Source organism: Bubalus bubalis, chromosome 5, assembly GCF_019923935.1.
Source record: "Bubalus bubalis isolate 160015118507 breed Murrah chromosome 5, NDDB_SH_1, whole genome shotgun sequence".
In the NCBI taxonomy this organism is placed as follows: domain Eukaryota; kingdom Metazoa; phylum Chordata; class Mammalia; order Artiodactyla; family Bovidae; genus Bubalus; species Bubalus bubalis.
Window position 1 is genome coordinate 13,027,886 of NC_059161.1, and position 22,667 is coordinate 13,050,552.

At 38.6% G+C, this 22,667-nt stretch overlaps 1 protein-coding gene across 3 annotated transcripts in view; it reads right to left on the bottom strand.

Moving 5' to 3' along the window:
• Positions 1-22,667, bottom strand: part of PLA2G4A (phospholipase A2 group IVA) — a 173,750-nt gene that overhangs the window by 117,319 nt on the left and 33,764 nt on the right. For 2 of the 3 annotated variants that reach the window (XM_025285465.3, XM_044942711.2), the window contains exons 2-3: positions 22,316-22,418; positions 7,972-8,053 (exon numbers count right to left, since the gene is read on the bottom strand). In XM_025285465.3, the coding sequence (XP_025141250.1) occupies positions 7,972-8,053; positions 22,316-22,348 (115 nt within the window). In that variant the 5' untranslated portion in view covers positions 22,349-22,418. The remainder of the gene's footprint in view (positions 1-7,971; positions 8,054-22,315; positions 22,419-22,667) is intronic. The other variant, XM_044942712.2, reaches the window with a different exon arrangement.

Below are 22,667 nucleotides of genomic sequence, written 5' to 3' on the forward strand. Positions count from 1 at the left end.
ATCTTAAAGCTGCTCCACTTGCCCCAGGTCACAAGCCCTGAATTAGTACCGTTTTTGATTGGTCCTCAACTCCACGCCACCCCAGAAAGTAGGAGTAAAGCCACAAGTGTGTGTTTCCTCTCTCCGCAAGATGACCAAGGGGTACAAACCCAACATTCTTCCTGAATCCCCACAAGAAGTCAGGTGGTCCAGAATATTTTAAAAGTCTTCCATTCCTTTTGAAGCACCATGTTTTTATACATTCTTTGACAATAAGTGAAAGATGACAATTGAAACTTCTTTTGTGAAGAACAGCCAAGTTTTCAGTAATGATAAGCTTTTATCCAAACTTCTTGCAGTCAACACACTTCGAGTGCACATCTCAGTCAAAGCTCTTTGCAGAGAGAGAAATAGTATTTCACAATGTTACAGCAATGAAAAGCAGAGTACCTAAATTTACCCTGACTGTGTTCTTAGAAATGTCCTAAATAAAATCACAGATTACTAAGTTGAGGGAGCATTAAACCATATTAAAATATTTATAGAGAATATATTTGTGTATATGAGAGGAAAAGTATATTTGTGTATATGACAGGGAGAGTATATTTATGTACATGAGAGAAAGAGTGCACTATATTTGTACAGTGCACTCTTTCTCTCATGTACATATATTTGTACAGGTATACAGTACCTTCCATATGTTTGATCATTTCACTTTAAGTGTGTACTCTGATCTTTATTTCTGCTTTATTGACTATGCCAAAGCCTTTGACTGTGTGGATCACAATAAACTGTGGAAAATTCTTAAAGAGATAGGAATACCAGACCACCTGACCTGCTTCTTGAGAAACCTGTATACAGGTCAGGAAGCAACAGTTAGAACTGGACATGGAACAACAGACTGGTTCCAAATAGGAAAAGGAGTACATCAAGGCTGTATATTGTCACCCTGCTTATTATAACTTATGCAGAGTACATCATGAGAAATGCTGGGTTGGAGGAAGCACAAGCTGGAATCAAGATTGCCGGGAGAAATATCAATAACCTCAGATATGCAGATGACACCACTGTTATATAAGAAAGTGAAGAAGAACTAAAGAGCCTCTTGAGGAAAGTGAAGGAGGAGAGTGAAAAAGTTGGCTTAAAGCTCAACATTCAGAAAACTAAGATCACAGCATCTGGTCCCATCACTTCATGGCAAACAGATGGGGAAACAGTGGAAACAGTGACTGACTTTATTTTTTGGGCTTCAAAATCACTGCAGATGGTGATTGCAGTCATGAAATTAAAAGACGCTTGCTCCTTGGAAGGAAAGTTAGACAGCATATTAAAAAGCAGAGACATTACTTTGCCAACAAAAGTCCATCTAGTCAAGGCTATGGTTTTTCCAGTAGTCATGTATGGATGTGAGAGTTGGACTGTGAAGAAAGCTGAGTGCCAAAGAATTGATGCTTTTGAACTGTGGTGGGACTCTTGAGAGCCCCTTAGACTGCAAGGAGATCCAACCAGTCCATCCTAAAGGAGATCAGTCCTGGGTGTTCACAGGAAGGACTGATGTTGAAGCTCAAACTCCAATACTTTGGCCACCTGATGCAGAGAGCTGACTCATTTGAAAAGACCCTGATGCTGGGAAAGATTGAGGACAGGAGAAGAAGGGGACAACAGAGGATGAGATGGTTGGATGGCATCACCGACTCAATGGACATGGGTTTGGGTGGACTCCGGGAGTTGGTGATAGACAAGGAGGCCTGGTGTACTGCAGTTCATGGGGTCTCAAAGAGTCGGACACAACTGAGCAACTGAACTGAACTGAACTGACCTTTGAAATGGTAAAAATAGATGCCTTACTCTCTTCATTGTTTTCATCTAGAATGATCATGCAATTATATTATAAATTTCAGAATTTCATAATATAATTGTGGTGGACGTTTAAGATCTTTGTGTTTATTTCTATCATTTGTCTCAAGGAATATATTGAGGCATGTAATTAATCCTTTATAGGAGTTTAAAAAATAAAATGTACTAAAGTGTTCATGGTTATTTTGTTTAAGAAAAGGCAAATCAGCAGACACCCCAAAACATTAGAATCTTTGCCCATTTTGGAATACTTAAAGTTTCAATGTTGTTTCTTTTCTCTGAGCTTTTAAGCACTGTGGACTCGGGATGTGTGTGTGTTAGTCACTCAGTTTTGTTTGATTCTTTGCGACCCCATGGACTGTAGCCCACCAGGCTCCTCTGTCCATGGGGATTTTCCAGGCAGGATTACTGGAATGGGTTGCCATGCCCTCCTTCAGGGGATCTTCCTGATCCAGGGATCAAACCCCCGTCTCCTACATTTCCTACACTGCAAGTGTATTCTTTACCCACTGAACCACCTGAGAAGCCCCAGACTCAGAATAAGCAAACATAAAAGAAATTGCCTAGACCTTGCCTCCCCAAGGTGGTACAAGGTTAAAGCGTCTGCCTGCAATGTGGGAGACCTAGGTTCAATCCCTGGGTCGGGAAGATCCCCTGGAGAAGGAAATGGCAACCCACTCCAGTTTTCTCACCTGGAGAATCCCCTGGATGGAGGAGCTTGGTGGGCTACAGTCCACGGGTCGCAAAGAGTTGGACACGACTGAGAGACTTCACTTTGCCTCCCTAAATGCAGTCTATAGATGGGCAATGTCTGCATCATTTGTGTGTTAGAATCTACTCCCCAGACCTTCTGAATCAGAATCTGCATTTTGGACAATATCCCCTGGTGATTCATAGCCACATTAAAGTTTGAGAAGCACTATCTGGAGAGACTAGGTCAGCCTCAGATCTGCTATTTAAAAATGAAGAATTTGATACAGATCTTGTTGAGTTTATCTGAAATAAATACACTTTACCCATAGACAAAGACATTATGAAAAATTAAAGTGTGGGATCCTTAAAAAAAAAAAAGAACCTTGAAAAGTTTCCTTAAAATATTAAGCAGGAAGAATTTGTAAAAATTGGTTTAAATACAATGAGTTCACAATTCATCCAAGTATTTTTATTTTCTTCATAGAGTTTAAATGTTGGCATTAAGCTTTGTTGTCTCCTGAATGCTGAAAGAAGATCTATCTGCATTTCTATAACTGTCCTTAGAAGCCCTAATGTTTATGATGCTAATTTTGTGAAGAGTTCAGCATCCAAGGAGACAAGAATTCTCAGTACATGTGCATAATTAGGATATTAAAAATGTTGAGCATTGATAAGGTATTTTATTGTTTCAAGAACACTATGATATTTATTATCTGATATCACCCTTAGGGATTTCATCTTAGTCAATGATTTCATCAACCTAGTTCTGAATTCTGAGACAAGCCTCCATTATCAGTTGTTATCATACATGATCTGTTTTCCCCAGCTTCTTTAAAGGAACAGAAATTCAATGAAGGAGCTACCGCATTTGTGCCAGCGATCTTATTTGGTTATAAAATGAGATTTGTGGCCAGGGATGTGTGCTTTGTTTCATATATGCACAAAGGAAACTAAATAACCAACTGAAATTGTACTGTTGCCGTGCTCATTCTACAAATATATATCTTCTGTTAGAAGAGGAAAGGAGCAATCCAAAATACAGAGTTTAATATAATATTTAATAAAATGTTATCTAATCCAACCAACGTTTGGCACTGGCACAACCGACTGGCTCCTGGGCAGGTCAAATTAATGCAAACTACTTTTTTAAAAATAAGTCTATGGTGAGTCACCGACTCAACAGACATGAATTTGAGCAAATTCCAGGAGACAGTGGAGCACAGAGGAGTCTGGCGTGCTGCAGTCCATATGGTCACGAAGAGTCGGACATGACTTAGCAACTGAGCAACACAGGATGAGTCAGGTGCGTATCTGAACTTCAAACTACCTCTTCATATGGCCTGAGCGTACGAAGGCAGGGAAAGGTGGCCCTGAAGCCCTGGGTATTAATGACACATTTGAACAAACCGAGGTTAACAGCAATGTCTGGGAAGGGGCTGTCTTGTCCTTGGCTGGCCCAGTGCTCTGAGGTTAAAAAAAAAATTAAAAAAAGGAAAAGAGTGAGATGTTATGATTCAGATGTCAGCTCTTACTCCTCTCAAGAGAGACTGTGGGGTGCTCCTGATGCTGTGATGATGTTTTAGCAACATGGGATGGTATTCCAAAATGAAGCTAGTTAGAATAGGAGGGCTTTACAAGGGACAAAATAAAAAATAGATACAATCTTAGTATTAGATTTTTTTAAAAAATCAGACATAGGTATTTTGTTAGGTGTCAGCTATTTGATTCAAGTGGCATCCTTGATTCAGCTGCCACATGCACAGGAAAAACTGAAAAACCCAATAGCAATCGGTCACGCTTCTCTACCAACATGCAAACCTATATGGAAATTTGCCTTTTTAAATAAATGTAGACACTATCAACAGCAGAAGTGCGCCTAGTTTCCTGTCATCCTTTGCAGATCTTAGGACATTTTTTATAGTTCTATCCTTGGCTATCTTTAAAGAACTTCTATGCACAAACATGCCAAACTCTGTTTACTAGGTAATTTGTATGGACCAAGCTCACCAAGCAACACCATCAAGACCCTTAAGTGACAGCTCAGGCCGGCCCATGCCTTTTCTCACAATAATCACCTACAACTTCTCAAAAATAGTTTGGCACGGTGTATTGTCCCTCTACTTTTGCTTACCAACCTTATTATTGAATTTATTTCTCTAAGACTCTCTTTCTGTAAACTCGTCAAGGTGACATCACGGGGTGGCAATAATTCCTCCCCCTCAAAAAAAGATTATAACTCAAGCAAGATAAAGTCAAATGACAAATGCTGTTTAAAAATGTTAGGAGAATCTCACAACACAATCCTTTCTCCAGTAGTGATTAATGTCAGATGACTATCCTTTTCATGGGTGCTTCACTTTAAAAAAGAAGCCTTGGGGAATTCCCTGGTGGTCCAGCGGTTAGGACTCGATGCTTTTACTGCTGTGGGCCTGGGTTCAACCACTGGTCAGGAAACTAAGATCCCACAAGGCACCTGGCATGGCCAGCAAATAAATACGTCAATAAATAAATAACAAGCTTTCTGGAATTCAGGAGAGCAACCTGTGCTGTATACACTATGGGGATCCAAAACATACCTGTTGGCTATTTTGCGAGATGAATTAATGTCCAATGTTTATTTTTGAATAATGTTAGCAATATCAACTCAAGTAGGTTTAAAACGACATTTGTGACATTACTCTCTTTCCAGTCTTGACTACAATAAATGTGTGTGTGTGTGCTCAGTCGTTCAGTCGTGTCCGACTCTCAAAACCCCACAGGCCATAGCCTGCCAGGCTCCTCTGTCAAGCGGATTCTCCAGGCAAGAATACTGGAGTGGGTTGCCATTTCCTTCTCCAGAACTACAATAAATAAGCACTGCCAAAGCACCTGAGGATTATGGAGAAAGTACTGACTGCTCAGAAATCAGATCCATACTAGTTGAAGAGATTCAGAGTAGAATTTAAACTGCTGGTGACCTCACCTCAAGCATAATAAAGATCCTTGTCTCTCTAGGACAGAGTTCTGCACTGATATAACAGAAAAGGATGCTGCTACTTTATATGTATGTGCTTAGTCTTGTCTGACTCTTTGCAAACCCAAGGACTGTAGCCCTCCAGGATCCTCTGTCCATGGCATTTTCCAGGCAAGAATATGGGAGTGGGTTGCCAGTTCCTACTCCAAGGTAAGTAGTTCCTACTTCCCGACCCAGGGATTGAACCCACGTCTCCTGTGTCTCCTTCTTTGGCAGGTGAATTTTTTTACCACTGAGCCACCCGGGAAGCCCATACTACTTTGTATAAGAGATAATGAAAATTTTTAAAGTCAAATTAGGTCAGTAACTTGCATGGCTGATGAGTCACTGACATAGCCTTTAGTCGAATTATAAATGGCTTTTCTAACCAACAGTACATCTAGAGTTGTAGGGCATGTGCTTTTCTCAAGGTCACAGGGTTACCAGATTTTAAATATGGCATCTGATTTGACTTCTTTTTCACAAATACCTTTCTTCTGGTGAACTCTCATTGAATTGATGAAAATTCAAAGTAGTATAAAAAGCAAAAGAAGAATTAACAATAAAAACATTGGCAGAGGCATGATTAATTGAAGTGTATCACTGTATGAGAAAAAATTTAGAAAATAAATCCCTGATCAGATTAGATGTAAAGAAATTGTCCTTGTTCCATCATGTCTCCTGAGAAGCATTGCTCATCAGATCCCACCTCCTGGTCACCCCCTGATTTCCAACTTTTACTAACTTCCTGGACACTCTTCTTCAATCACTGAAGGCTTGAGCTCAAATTCTTCATTCCTTAGTATTTAACCTCTCTCTCTCGTGGCCCATTTTCATTGTGATTTCAACAAGCTCAAGTCACTCCTATTTTTAAATATAAAAAGCATATTCTACAGTCACCTCAAATATATTTAACATACTATGGCAAGATCATTTTTCTTAACTTTTTAGTTCATGTTGGAGTATAGGCGACCAATGGTGTTGTGATAGTTTAAGGTGGGCAGCGGAAGGACTCAGCCACACTTATACATGTATCGATCCTCCCCCAAACCCCCTCCCATCCTGGCTGCCACATAACCTTGAGCAGAGTTCCCTGTGTTATGCAGTAGGACCTTGTTTGTTATCCATCTTAAATATAGCAGTGCGCTCATGTCTCTCCCAAATTCCTTAACTATCTTTTCCCGCCATCCTTCCCCCCTCCCCCAGCAACCATAAGCAGAACAAATATATTTTAAAATAAAGGGAGAATCACGTGACTTGTGACTCAAATGCCATCAAGTTCTTCCTGCTGCATTTCTGATAAAATTGCAGCCTTGTTGAATTAGTCTCATTCTCCTTCACCTTTGCTGTACGTCCAACAGCTCACGACCTCACAAGTACTCTGCCCTTCTCTCACCCTTGAATATGCTATTTTCTCTGCCTGAGACTCTCCCTGCTCTCAGCACTAGATCCTCCTCCTTCAAGTACCAGTTTAAATGCCATTTCAGCAGGAAAGACTTCCCTGTTTCCCAGACTGATTAATGGCAATCTCCATTCTTTCCTCAGAACCTGTTCTGAGAGGTAGATTGCCATTTCCATATTTTAGCAATAATCTACAACTAACTTTACCCAATTCAGCATCACAGTACTTATTCATTTTTCTTTGTATTCCCACATCCATGACTCCCAGTCATTTGAATGGTAAGATTAACCAGGAAAACTGCATTTTAAAACAGAGAAGGATACTGCCAACAAGTTAACTCAAAATTATCCTCAGGCCTTTGTTCACATCATTTCAAACTGTCCCACACCAGTTTCTATAGCTATTTTCACACATAAAAAACACAACTTAAAGGAGTAAGAATTAGATAAACTGCATTGTAAAAAAAATCCCATAGGCACAATATCTCACAGATGCAGGTAATTTAAATTCTTGACTCAGTCCTCCTTCTAAAGGAGAATACAAATGTCTTTGAAATCCGAAACTCTGTATGTCATAGGACAGTCATTTTATCTGACTCCAAGTACTCACAACTTTGGCCACCTGACGTGAAGAGCTGACTCAATGGAAAAGACCCTGATGCTGGGAAAGACTGAGGGCAGGAGGAGAAGGGGACGACAGAGGATGAGATGGTTGGATGGTATCACCGACTCAATGGACATGGGTTTGGGTAGATTCCAGGAGTTGGTGATGGACAGGAAATTAGTGATGCGGTTCATGGGGTCGCAAAGAGTCGGACACGACTGAGCGACTGAACTGAACTCACAACTGATGTAAAGTCAACATAGAACACTATTCCAACAGATAAAAGAGCATCATAGAACCATTTGAAATGTTATCATTCAAAGCTGTAGACAAAGATAATTACATCTGAAGAAGGGACAGCCCCTGGCTTGTCAAGGTACTCAAGCCACTGAAGAGTGAATCATATTTATGTATTTTCAACAGAAGAGCAAATAAGAGAACTTACGCATGTCACCAAAGGTTCCCTTTGTCACTTTTGTGGCCCGCAGCACCACTACTGTGAACTTGTGGGAGTAATGGTGCTCCACCTGGAAGAAAATAAGCAATAATGAATTTAAAACAAGCCTGAAATATAAGATTCAAGCAAATTGTTCTCATTGCTTCCTTGAGACAAATCAAAAATATTCCAGTTGAAAGGAAGTAACATGCATACCAGAAACATTATTTGATCTTGAGGTTCTTCCTTTTTTGATCCTCTCCTCTCTGTAGCACAGACGACTGAGATGTTTAGATCATGCTTTAAAACGTCCCTACAGCCTGACTGCTAGAACAGCTTTGCAGTCCCTACTTTACAGGGTTTATCAAGCCCTGAGGAAAAATGTAAATAAGGACTGCAGGCTTTCTCAGTGTACAATCAGGCTTTGTACTGGGTGATAAGTAAGACCTGCCTTAGGAAGGTGAAGTCCAGAGGAAGATGTTTGCATTATCTAAATTTGCTTGTTTTTATTGTTACTGTTCAATAAAACTCTTTTTTCTGGTATAACATTTCCAGAGCAGTTTTCAAAATTCTTTGGATCTAAAATAATAACCAGCAAACTACTTAATTTTAACATATCTGTTAAAACCATACATGACAATGTCAAAAGTTTCTATTAGCTTAATAGCTTGTATGCACATAGGAAATATTAAGAGATAGAAGACTTAATTAAACACTTTATTAAACACCTAACTGGAAACTAGTTTTCAAATAACTCTACTCACCAGAGCAGAATGGGAAAGCAGGAATTCACAAAGTTCTCTGAGCAACTGTAAAGATTACAGTCTTTATCTAAAGTTCAACCATTTTTGTTTTAGGAGAGACTCACATTTATAAGTTATTACTGTGTATGTTGGGAGAAGGTAATGGCACCCCACTCCAGTACTGTTGCCTGGAAAATCCCATGGATGGAGGAGCCTGGTAGGCTGCAGTCCATGGGGTCGCTAAGAGTCAGACACGACTGAGCGACTTCACTTTCACTTTCCACTTAAGAAGGAAATGGCAACCCACTCGTGTTCTTGCCTGGAGAATCCCATGGGCGGAGAAGCCTGGTAGGCTGCAGTCCACGGGGTTGCACAGAGTCGGACACGACTGAAGCGACTTAGCAGCAGCAGCAGCAGCAGCAGCAACTGTGTATGTTTGTGTGTGTGTGTGTGCATGCGTGCGTGCATGCGTGTTCAGTCATAGCCAATTCTTTGTGACCCCATGGACTGTAGCTCACCAGGCTTCTTTGTCCATGGGATTTCCCAGACAAGAATACTGGAGTGGGTTGCCATTCCCAACCCAGGGATCAAACCGGTGTCTCCTGCGTTGGCAGGCGGATTCTTTACCACTGACCCACCTTTGAAACCCAAGGTACTCCTACTTTTCATAATTTTAATAGACTTGCTAAACTGGTTGAAAAGTCCATAACTAATTAAAAGAAGCTAAGAAACTGACAATACTGAGAAGTGAGTCTAAAAGCAAGGAGGCAGAAAAAAAATTAAAGAATAAATTCAAAAGAACCAGCAGTAGTGAAATATAGAAGTAAATGTTATAAAGTATTCAACAATTTCTGAAATTATCACTCTATCAACAGAGTAATTTATGTTCAGATTTATAACAGCATCAAAATGAGATGAAGTCATGAATAAGCATATCTTGTTTAAAAAGACAGAAGCATATAAAATCTTTCAAGATAATTTTTATTCAAGATTATTGTCAAAGAGAAATACCTTCCATATTCAGAAGAGCTCTGAAGAGCCAAAGTTATTCCACATAAATGAAATTATCACTCATAAAAAAAATGAATCCCTAAAAACAGGCATATTGTCTTATACTACTACCAAAAATCACACACACTCCTCCCACCAAAAAAAAAAAAAAAGAGAGAGAGAGAAAGAGAATCAAAGGAATTCCCTGGTGGTCCATGGGTTAGGACTCCGTGCTTAGACTGCATATCCTAGAACTTTTAATACCACAAGATTTTTCAAATGTCTAAAACCTTTCCTGTAAGATAAAAATGATTATCAATACTCATCTATTATTTAACACAATTTTTGAAATTGCTACAAATGTACTCATGTCAAATGTTTATTAATAACATGTGCAAAGAGATGATATTGTTATTATAAGGATTCATTGAGAATGAACCATATGTTAAATATTCTAATAGATGCAAATTCTGTTTCCCAATAATCCTACAAAATAGATGCTACTATATATATTTACAGATGAGTAAGTAAGATTCTGAGATATTAAGTAATTTCCAGTATCTCACAGACAATAAAAGCTAAAATTGAATTAGAAACCAGTCTTCCTGTCCCCAGTGTCTTTGTTCTTTCTATATTCCTTTACTTATAGAGAATAATAATACCAACACCGATTCCTGATAGCAAAAAAGGGCTACTTCCATTTATTAAAGTTTTACAGGTAGTTACAATCTAGTCTATTATATCTGAAGTTAATCTAAAGTCTCTCTAGTAATTGGGTAATTTTCTCTGTCATTCAACTGTCCATTTTAACCTGTTTTTATTTCCATTAGCCTCAATTCTATCTTACTAACTACAGTCAGAACTTGTATATATGAACTTGCACACTGCTCACAGAAGATAAGGAGCAATCACTTTCTTGGTTTTTATGTTAATTTTGGAGGCATCACAAATCTTCAGATGACCAGTAAATTAATGGTCACACCTTCAAAACAAGAGTGTCAAAATCATGCTCTTTTTAAGTGCTGTAGAGAGCCATGTTTCCTGGGGCCAGTATCACATACAGTTTCAAACTAGTATGGACTAGGCTAGCTTCTAACTTGGATAAGAGACTTTTGATTATGTGTCAGGAATGATGCCAGAGGAAATAATGTTATTGAATACAAAACCAGTGTTCCCTGTGGTGCCGTGGGGAACCTAATGACTCAGCACAGGACTACTTGGTAGTTGACAAAAGAGAGGCCATATTTCAAGTAAGACGTCAAATATAAGCTCAATGCCCTGACTCAGTCACCAAGATTAAGCCTTGCCTTCAGGTCTTGGATTACCTTACTCCGAGTGTCTTTCCTTATGCAAAATCTTTTTCATAGTGAAAATCATGACCCGCCCCCCCCCCCCCGGCTCTTTTTTTTCCCACAACTACAATTTCCAAGTCATCATGAAAATTGCTACTGCATTAAATTCATTCTGGAGAATGATACTGACATCTGTAACCAAAATGATTGGAGAAAAGAACTAATCAATTTATATAAAATCAATTTGATGATTATCCTAATCTGTTGAAAGTTCTACTGTTACAAAGAAGAACCAAAGAACAATCATGAAACAAATCTGATGGAAGAAAAGGTAGATTCTGCACACATTTTTTTTTTTCTGCTCAACTACCATTGCCTAATTTTAACTCATATTAAAACTAAAGGCTGTTAGGATGATACAGACTACAGAATCTCAATACTGAACACAGAGATTGTGATCACCATAATCAGCCACAGGCAACTTCAAACAGATCTCAGCAATTTTGAGAAGAATCGTTGCATTGATGTCATCCAAGAGTCAAGATGCTTGTTTAGATAAAATACTTATTTTAAATGTCACATTCTAGTGTGATTTCATTCTAATACATTTAAGAGACACAGACCTTGTACACTGTTCTTCCACATTTTTTAAAGAAAAGAGCAATCAGTTTATTTAAAATCAACAGTTCTATCTAAACTTGCTTTAAGAACTATTAGTCATGGATTGGCTGTATGTACAAATTACCCTAATGTCCAAAACACCAAATTTGGCAACAAAATTTAACTTTAGCAGACATCATTAAGAAAAATTAGAATCAGAAATATGACTTGTGCACAGAGTTGGACACGACTGAAGCGACTTAGCAGCAGCAGCAGCTTTTCTAGCCTTTGTGACTTCAGTCAACAAAAGCCTGGACTCTGTCAGTCTTTGCTGCAATTATGCCAGACTAAAGGCTCAAGCCTCTTCGTGAAGATGAATGTACCCTAGTTTAAAACTTCCCCAATTTTGCAGTTTTGGAAACACTATTTGGGGAAAAAAGCCTGCCATTCTCCTTACTTGCTGCAAATAGTAAATCCTTCCTTCTCTTGATCTTTTGCTTGATGTGTCTTTTGGTTCAACATTCACCCAGTTTTCAGGTAACAATAATCCTGAAAAAAAATCTACACTCTCCTAGGAGTAATTATGGCTAAGGTAAGGCCTGTGAAGTATAGATACACCTTTGCCCTACTGGAGGGGCTCACTAGAACACAAGAAGCAGCATGTGCACTTGAAAAGTTCTCCCCATAAATCCTTAAAGTCCTCTGGGTGTCAGATACTTATTTGGTTTAGAATTACTGACCTAGGTGATATGTCATATTCATTCAAATCTAAGATGTCTTTGCACTGATGACTTTCAGAGGTGAACTTTAAGTCTAGTAGACCCAACAGACTTGAAAATATGAATATATTTACAGATACTATTTTGGATAATATACCCCTTTTAAGGGACTTGTTAAAAACCTCTTTGTATTACTTGTTCTTTTCCTTAAGCATTAATTGTAAAGTGATTAATATCTAAAAGACACAGGCAAAAGTCAGAAAGGTATTTACAATATAGTGTTTTGTACTCTCCATCTTCATTTTCTACCCCTGCAGTGCTATGATTTATAAGAAATATATATATATATATATTTGGTTTTTCAGATAATCAAATATACATATATCATCATAACAATTTTATAATTATATAATTATGCATTTTATAATCATAGAATTGAGTTGAATTCTTGGTCACTCTGCTAGTATCCAAGAATTGTTTGTTGATGTGGAGAACCCTTCACACACATGTTGGAACTAGGTCCAGGAACCCCTTGTAGCCTTGGTTTCCTCATCTGTAAAATGGCAACTATAATATTACCAACTACATGGGATTTCTCAAGGGTCCCCTGTTACAAACACAGATTCCAACATTAGAATTTCACACAAGGCAATATTGAATGTCAAGTTTGGGGGATAGTTTTACCATCTGTGGAAATCTTTTAAGATGAGATAATTATCTTCCTCGAATTATCTAGAGGCACAACGGATTTAGAGTAAAAGGAAGACGTTAAATTTCACTTGTGATCATGGCAGACTAAATAATCTGAGTTACCACTTCCCACAGAAAATAAATAAAAACAGAATGAGGCTTTACAGGGTAAGTAAGCATTTTCCTAAAAGTGACTATGATGTTTAATTTCATTTGTCAACTTGGCCACAAAGTGCCCAGATTAAACATCATTTCTGTGTGTGTCTATGAGGGTGTCTGCGGATAAGATGAGTACTTGAATCACTGGAGTTGGGAAAGGAAATTGCCATCTCCATTGTGGGTTGGCATCATCCAATCTGTTGAGGGCCTGAAAAGAATAAAAGGAAGAATTTGCCCTTTTTTCCCCTATCTCACTGCTTGAGCTCATTTTATCTCCTGTCTTGAACTGAATTACACTACTGTCTGTCCTGGATCTCCAGTTTGCTGATGGTAGATATGGGACTTTTCAGTCTCCATAACCTCATAAGACAATTCTTCACAATATATCTCCATGGCTAGATCAATCTGGTATAGTCTGAATGTTCATGTCCCCCCAAAATACATGTTGACATTTTAAACCTCAAAGATGATGGTATTAGAAGATGGGACATTTGGGAAGGAAAAAAAAAAAAAAAAACATGAATGGTTAAGTGCCTTTATGAAAGAACTGAGAGAGATGCTTTGCCACGTCCACAAAGTGGGCACTGCAGCTACAAACCAGGCCCTCATCAAATACAACCATGCTCATGTCTCAATCTTGGACTTCTCAGATCCCATAAATGTTTCTATTGTTTATAAGCCAAGCAGTCCGTAGTACTGTTCAGTGCCTTGTTATAAGTTGCTCAGTCGTGTCCAACTCTTTGCGATCCCATGGATTGTAGCCTGCCAGGCTTCTCTGTCCATGGGGAGTCTCCAGGTAAGAATATTAGAATACTACAGTGGGTTGGAGTGGAAGACTAGAGTGGAATACTGGAGTGGGGTGCCATTGCCTTCTCCTAACCTGAAACTGGGATTTCCTTTATCCCAGACTGCTGGCTTCCCAAGGAGCCTGATGGAAACCAATGAAATTCTGAAGAATTATTTCCAGAGATGATTTTTCATTATAATGATGTTCAGCAAAATCAAAGGTCATTAGGAACATGAGGGGGTATCACACCAAGACTACAAACCAGCACAATTAATTAACAGACACAGAAATAGTTCTCTCCATGAAACAGTGAAACTACACTTACCCTGTTTAAGGAAATTGAAGTCAAACTTCAGTACGACTAAAAAAAAAAAAAGGCTCAGAAGTTTTGAAAAAGAACCAAATCAAAATTCAAGAACTAAGAAGTGAACCCAGTGACTTTCTAGGGATCCCCAGCCTGTGCTCTGTGGTGAAGAAGCAGAGATACGGACATTACTTAAAATGCACATACTTTTGCCTCAAATGAAAGGCTTGTGGCAGGGAACGCTGGTATCAGAAAAACAGCAGAAGCTTATCATTAACCGTCCTCTTTCTCACTTCGCTAGAATTTGTTAGTGCTCACCAAAAATATGCTATTGCCATAAACCTCCTTATTCCTTTGTGCACTGTTCTGGTATTTCTGTAATGGTTTTGTCACCTTTATATTTCTGATTTCCCAGCAGCAGTATCTCACCTCTTGCTGCCCCCTGGAAATATCTTGCCTCATTAAGTTTCTAAAGAATACTTATGTACGTAACAGTTTATTATTTATAAAGCCCTGTGGAGCAGACATACAGGTACTATTCATACTACATGTGAAGCAGCTAAAAGTTTAAGTGCTCAAGAGCACGTAACTGAAGTCTGGAATTGCCTCTAAAACACTAGTTCTTTGATGACCTACTCAGTGGTTTCCCCCACCCCACCATGTTACCATAATAATCTAGAATAATAGCTTTGTACTTTTTTGGTAACATTTCCAGTCATCCTACAATGACCTTTTTCAAAGGTCCCTGTATTTTAGCAGGCAGGCAGTCTCGCATACCCAGGTGGTTGACCTCAGTGTGGACACAACCTCAGATTTCCATGGATGTGGGGCCCTGGCCCTCCATTGCTAATAGGTGGTGGGAAGAGCTCTGGATTTTTTTCACTCCAGTGAAGTGACTCATCCCTTCAGAGTAAAAAGATGGAATTTTTTTTTAATAAATATTTTATATTTGATCTATCTTTGTAACACTGATATCTTCCTAATCCAGCACAACTTCAGTAGACTGTGGAGACATAAAGACCCTTCAAGTTGGACAGAACCTCAGAACAACTCTAGACCTGTGGACATTATTCTGCCATAGATGTGTTACTCCACTTTCTCCTCCATTCTTAAAAGTTGGCACCAGTGGAAACGAGAACTTGCTGTATCAGCCCACAGGATTCTCCAACAAGTCCCTGCATCACAGGTATGGTGAAGATGAGTCCAATCTTCACTGCCTTGAGGCAGCTGAAACTGCATTGGCCCATCTGGCACCCTTCACTACGAGTAAGTTGGCTTAGCTTTCCACATCTTTCCTTTTTAATAAAACTGTTCTGTGTTGAGTGCACTCACCTATATATTGTGAATAGTATCTTTCTGTGAAAACTAAAGCAGGAAATTTTGTCACAAAAGCAATTTACACACAGACACACACATGCATAGTTGTTTGTTTGTTTTAAACACATAACAAAAACAAGCATGAATAATACCAGAAAGCTCTTAGGATCCTCTGTATTGAAAAGGGCTATACAATCACAGGGAACTCTGCTCATGTTATGTGGCAGCTTGGATGGGAGGGGAGTTTGAGGGGAGAATGGATGCATGTATATGTATGGCTGTGTCCCTTTGCTGTCCACCTGAAACTATCATAATATTGTTAACTGGATATATTCCAATATACAATAAAAAGTTTTTTAAAAAGAAAAGGGCTATACATTGGAATGTTGACGGAGTGTCCAATTCTGATGCTAGGGAAGGTCAAGAAAAATGTGATACAGGTATGTGGCTTTGGCACATTTCATCACATTAGGGTGCCATACAGGTAATTATTGGGCTTCTTTGGTGGCTCCAACAGCAAAAAACACACCTGCAATATGGGAGACCTGGGTTCGATCCCTAGGTCAGGAAGATCCCCTGGAGAAGGGAATGGCAACCCACTCCAGTATGCTTGCCTGGAGAATTCCATGGACAGAGGAGCCTGGTGGGCTACAGTCCACAGAGTCGCAAAGAGTTAGACACAACTGAGTGAGAGAGAGAGAGAGATAATTATTATGACCTACGTATTTGGCTATAGTTAACAAAATCTGCAAGGAAAGATGACAGAAATGAGCCTTAAAATATTCAGATACAGTTTGATTTTAAATATTTTATCCCTTGTTTAAAAAAAAAGAGAAACTAAATGGCCAGGTAATATGGTCAACTGCCATGAGACCTGTGGGACTGCACAGGCGTTAATGAGGTAAATGGTCAAATGAGGTAGAAAAGCGAAGGTCATTTGAAATAATGTTTTTCAAAACGTATTATCCTCCAACCATACCTAACTTCTTTCTATTCCTAACGGTATGTACTTTCTTACCCCCAGACTACTTACTTCACACATGCCCTTTCCAATCCAGTCATTTTCTTGCTCTTTTCCTAACCTTCAGGTCTGTGTTTACATGTCACTTTCTCAGGGAATTCCAGAAGGATTCCTGTTATTAGTTATTCACATTGTATATCCCGAGAGTAATCTTCATCATCTCCTATCAGAGTCATTACGATTATTATAGATTGTTTGTCTGCCAGATATAAGCTCAATTTGGACACGACTAAGTGACTGAGTTTTGGGCTCCAAAATCACTGCAGAAGGTGATTGCAGCCATGAAATTAAAAGATGCTCACTCCTTGGAAGGAAAGTTATGATCAACCTAGACAGCATATTGAAAAGCAGAGACATTACTTTGCCAACAAAGGTCCATCTAGTCAAGGCTATGGTTTTTCCAGTGGTCATGTATGGATGTGAGAGTTGGACTGTGAAGAAAGCTGAGAGCCGAAGAATTGATGCTTTTGAACTATGGTGTTGGAGAAGACTCTTGAGAGTCCCTTGGACTGCAAGGAGATCTAACCAGTCCATTCTAAGGGAGATCGGTCCTGGGTGTTCTTTGGAAGGAATGAAGCTAAAGCTGAAACTCCAATACTTTGGCCACCTGATGCAGAGAGTTGACTCATTGGAAAAGACTCTGATGCTGGGAGGGATTGGGGACAGGAGGAGAAGGGGACGACAGAGGATGAGATGGCTGGATGGCATCACCGACTCGATGGACGTGAGTTTGAGTGAACTCTGGGAGTTGGTGATGGACAGGGAGGCCTGGCTTGCTGCAATTCATGGGGTCACAAAGAGTTGGACACGGCTGAACAACTGAACTGAATTGAATTGACCGAGCACTAATATAGCACTATAAGCTCGATTCAGGGATTATTTTGATTCCCAGTGCCTACTGACCGGGACTAGAACACAATGGGCATTCAATAAGTTATGATAAAGGAAATTTCCTGGCAGTTCAGTGTTTAGAATTCCACACTCTTATTGCCAAGGGCCTAGGCTCAATTCCTGGTCTGGGAACTAAGATCCTACAAGCTGCAACCAAAAAAATAAAAATTAAAAAATAAAATAAATGATGATAAGTGCTCAGAAAAAAAAAAATTAAAATAAATTTGGAGTCAGAGTGAATTCAAAGTCCAAATTTTAAGATTTAGAATTATAATTGGTCTTCGTCCCAAGCTCAGGGTTATACACTTTAACCTTATCTTTCTCCTCAGTTTCAAGTGCCAAAGTGTTCATGTCAACACTTTGATTGCATTCTCTGAGTTACAGAAATTATCCATATATCTTGAGATGGTAGAGTGAGGAAAAAAACTAATTTGCACAAAAAATATAGAAATGTCATCATTATGAAAAACGAGTTAAAAAGAACTTACCTTCATTTTTTAAATTCATCTACAAAAAACCATAATGGTGGAAGGAATGTAGGATATTGTTTCAGAAAACAAAGATTATCTCAAATTAAACCTTGATTATATGCTTTTTACAAGAACCACACATTAAATATAAGGAAAATATAAACTGAAAGTGAAAGGATGCACTTATCAAAGAAACTGAAAGGGATTATTTTAATAAAAGACAAAGTAAAAATTCAGTCTCTAATAATGAGATTAAAAAGACCTATTATAATGATAAAATATCAATTAAACAAAGATATATACAATTCAAACTTATATGCATTAATAATATATCTTAAAAATTCATAAAGCAAAAGTTGAATATGAAACACATTGTTGTATATGGAACCTTTACCAAAATAGACAATGTGCGAGAGCATCTCATGTAAAAACTGAAACAGCAAAAATTATAGAGTATATTCTCTGAACAGAAAGGAATGAGATTAGAAATTAATGACAAAGAGAAACAAAAAAAAATTACCAAATGTTTGAAAATTAAGAAATAAATGTTTAATCTATGTGTCAAAAAATAAATCATAATAAAATTTAGAAAATTCTTTTAATTGAACAATTATGAAAATAAAATATTTTCAAACTTGTAAGCTATACCTAAAATAGATGGTCTACAATCAGTAAAGTGGAAAAATAAATGAATATTAAAAATTAAAAACGAAGAAATAAAATGAGTTATTCACCAACAGCAGGAATGTACAAGTTAAAAATCTAAAAGAACCTACAAACTATTAGAATTAATAAAGAAATTTAGTAAGTTCACTGCATCTGCAAAAACTGTTTCCATATAAATGCAACATTGGTATTTTAGTTTCTAGTTGAACATTAGTTTAACGTTAGTTTCATGCATTGAGGGCTCCCCTAGTGGCTCAGACAGTAAAGAATCTGCCTGCAATGCAGGAGACCCAAGTTCGATCCCTGGATCTTGAAGACCCCCTGGAAAAGGGAATGGCAACCCACTCCAATATTCTTGCCTGGAAAATCCCACAGACAGAAGAGCCTGGTGGGCTACAGTCCATAATGTCGCACAGAGTTGGACATGACTGAGAGACTAACGCTTCATGCATTGTAAATAGATTGAAAGATTCAATATTATTATCATGTCATCTCTCCCCTAAATTACCTCAAAACAATTTCAGTTCTAAAAAAAATCCCAGCATTTGTGTGTGTGTGTGTGTACGTGAGTTGACAGAGTGATTTCAAAACTTATATGGAAATGCAGAAGCCAAAAAAAAGACAAGGAATCTCAAAGAAGAAAAGGTTGGAGGATTTACACTACCATTTCAAAGCCATAGACATTAAAGTAGATTGGTATTGGGGCAAACAAAGACCAATAGAACTGAAAAGAAACCAAATCATACATTGCCCGATTAGCAAAGGTACCATTGCCATTTAGTGAGGGCATGAGGGTTACCAGTGGACTAGATAAGTAGTTTGCAGTACACTGTATTCCGGGCTTCCCAGGTGGTGCTAGTGGTAAAGAACCCACCTGCCAATGCAGGAGACTTAAGAGACATAAATTCGATCCCTGGGTCAGGAAGATCCCCTGAAGGAGGGCATGGCAACCCACTCCAGTATTCTTGCCTGGAGAATCCCCATGGACTGATAAGCCTAGTGAGTTACCATTCACAGAGTTGCAAAGAGTCAGACATGAATGAATAGACTTGGCACGCATGAGCACAGGATTCAAATAATGAGATACTACATGGCAGTGTAAAAGTGTGGAATTCTGCTACTCACAACAGCATGAATGAATCTCACAAAGAGTGGAATGCAGGCATCTAATGAGGGTCAAGAATAGGGAAACTGATCTTTGGTAATAAAAGACAAATAGCTGGTTAGTTTTGTGGAGCTTACGGACTGGAAGGGACATGAGCAACTCTTTCAGGGTACTTATAATGCATACCTTTATCTGGATGATGGTTTCATGGGTGAAATACATGTGCAAAAATCCATCAAGCTGAACAATTAAAATTTATGCACTTTATATATTATATGTTTCAGTTCTTTAAAAAAAATCAAACATTAAAAGAAGCTTGCAAAGAAAAAAGTTTTCAGGAGTTTTAAAAAGAAGAGAATGACTAGCAGAGATGGGGGTGAGGGGTACCTGAAGAATCTATTTAATTCAGCAGCAAAGAGGTCCTTAGTGATGAGACCCTTTTGTGAAGTAGAAAAGCTGAATACAGTTTTCAATGATTCAAGTTGTGAATGGAAGAAAGAACTACACAAAGTTACAGTACAGTAATCCTTGCTATCCAAGCAGGGAGAGAGAGGATGGCAGCTTGTGAGGCTTTGGGTAAGAGAAGAGCGGTTCAATTTAAATAGAAATGAGGCTTTGTATTATTCCTTAATATCCATAAAAACTATTTCAAGTCCATATAAATCTAACTGGATCTCAAGTGTTAAACTTAGCAAAGAAATTTTTTCTCCTCTGCTTCTACGATCAGAAGAGAGAGTACACTTCTAATGGAATTTGGAAAGTTCCACACTAAAATCTGAAATGCTCAACATTTTACTAAAAATTACCCAACCATAAAAGACTTTGTTTAAATATATCTTGGGCTTCCCAGGTGGTGCTGGTGGTAAAAAATCTGCCTGCCAATGTAGGAGATATGGGAGGTGTAGGTTCAATCCCTGGGTTGGGAAGATCTCCTGAAATAGGAAATGACAACTCACTCCATTACTCTTGCCTGGAAAATCCCATGGACAGAGGAGCCTGGTGGGCTACGGTGCATAGGGTCACAGAGAGTCAGACATGACTGAGAGATTGAGCACACACAATATATCTAACTAAAGGACAGTTTACAAAATTAATTACCTTGAAAATGCATACCAAAGTATAGTCCTTAATGCAATAATTATTTTCTCTCTCTATCATTTCATATGAAGAGTGCAGGTTGACATTTGCTAAGTGAGAACTACACGGTGTCTGACTTTATTTTTCTGGGCTCCAAAATCACTGCAGATGGTGATTGCAGCCATGAAATTGAAAGACGCTTATTCCTTGGAAGAAAAGTTATGATCAACCTAGACAGCATATTAAAAAGCAGAGACATTACTTTGCCAACAAAGGTCTATCTAGTCAAGGCTATGGTTTTTTCCAGTGGTCACGTATGGATGTGAGAGTTGGACTATAAAGAAAGCTGAGTGCCGAAGATTTGATGCTTTTGAACTGTGGTGTTGGAGAAGACTCTTGAGAGTCCCTTGGACTGCAAGGAGATCCAACCAGTCCATTCTAAAGGAGATCAGTCCTGGGTGTTCATTGGAAGGACTGATGTTGAAGCTGAAACTCCAATACTTTGGCCACCTGATGTGAAGAGCTGACTCATTGGAAAAGACCTTGATGCTCAGAAGGATTTAAGGCAGGAGGAGAAGGGGATGACAGAGGATGAGATGGTTGGATGGCATCACCGACTCGATGGACATGGGTTTGGGTGGACTCTGGGAGTTGGTGATGGACAGGGAGGCCTGGCCTGCTGTGGTTCATGGGGTCGCAGAGTCGGACATGACTGAGCGACTGAACTGAACTACACTTTTTATTGTTTCATGAACATTCAATACTATTTCAGATATTTTGGCATTTTTCCCTTCCAAATCCCTCTTTTCTGGAAACTTACAGTGATAAAAAGAAGAGATGAGTTAGTTTTATTACAGATTCTACCTTATTTGAACCACAGTAAGTTCACATAATTTTCATCTAAAAATGTTAGACTTTTCATAGATTTTTATATTTTTGTCGACTTAAAAGAAAGCTTCAAGTTAAGTTTTATTTGGGGCAAAATGAGGATTGCAATCCAGGAGACAGAACTTCAGATAGCTCTAAGAATCTGCTCCAAAGAGGTCAGTATATATGTGATTTTGGTGAAGGGTGAATACATGCAATCAAGCACATATTTTCCAGAAGGTTTCTACTAGTCTTGTGAAGGTGTTGTTAGTCACAAGGATCAGTTGTCACCATGAAGGATTTTAATGCTTTTCTAGACATGGAAGATATAAGAATCAGGCTCATAAAATGGGCTCCTGAAAATATCTATCTAAAGACCTATTCTGCCAGTTCCCCACCCCCGCTCCCCACCTTCAGCACATTTATACTCACTACCTGCTTCATTTATACTCTGTACCCTGAACTCCTTTCAGGGGGTAGTTGAAGGTCTCAGCAGAAGCACATGATTTAATACTTGTAAAGGTAGGTAGATGGCAAGTGCCCATGGCAAGTGCCAATTTGTAACTGACACTTAACAAGCAACATCACTGATACTCATGCACAAAAGTATGTCTGACCCCCTCCCAGAAGAATATATAAGCAGTAAATGACTTACTATAATGTGTTGATAAGGATCTATAAATGACATGTTGGTTTCAATTACGAGAAATCTCTTCACACTTCAAAAGTCTTCTTTGGCACTCTAGCTTCTTTAAAACCTACAAAATAAACAGTCCTTATAGTTAAGCCTTTTCTTGGATGCATTTACAAGATTTAAATGATGATGGATGTGACTCTTAGGAAGTAAATTCTACTCAAGGGGACTTGTGCGGATTGAGCTCCCTAATTGTTTATACGTGTGGGTATACACACATCACTTAAAAAGGATAAACATATTCTGCTATTACTGCTTACTTTCCGTATTTGATAAATTTATTCTGTGAGTAATTATTAGGAAACTCCAGGAT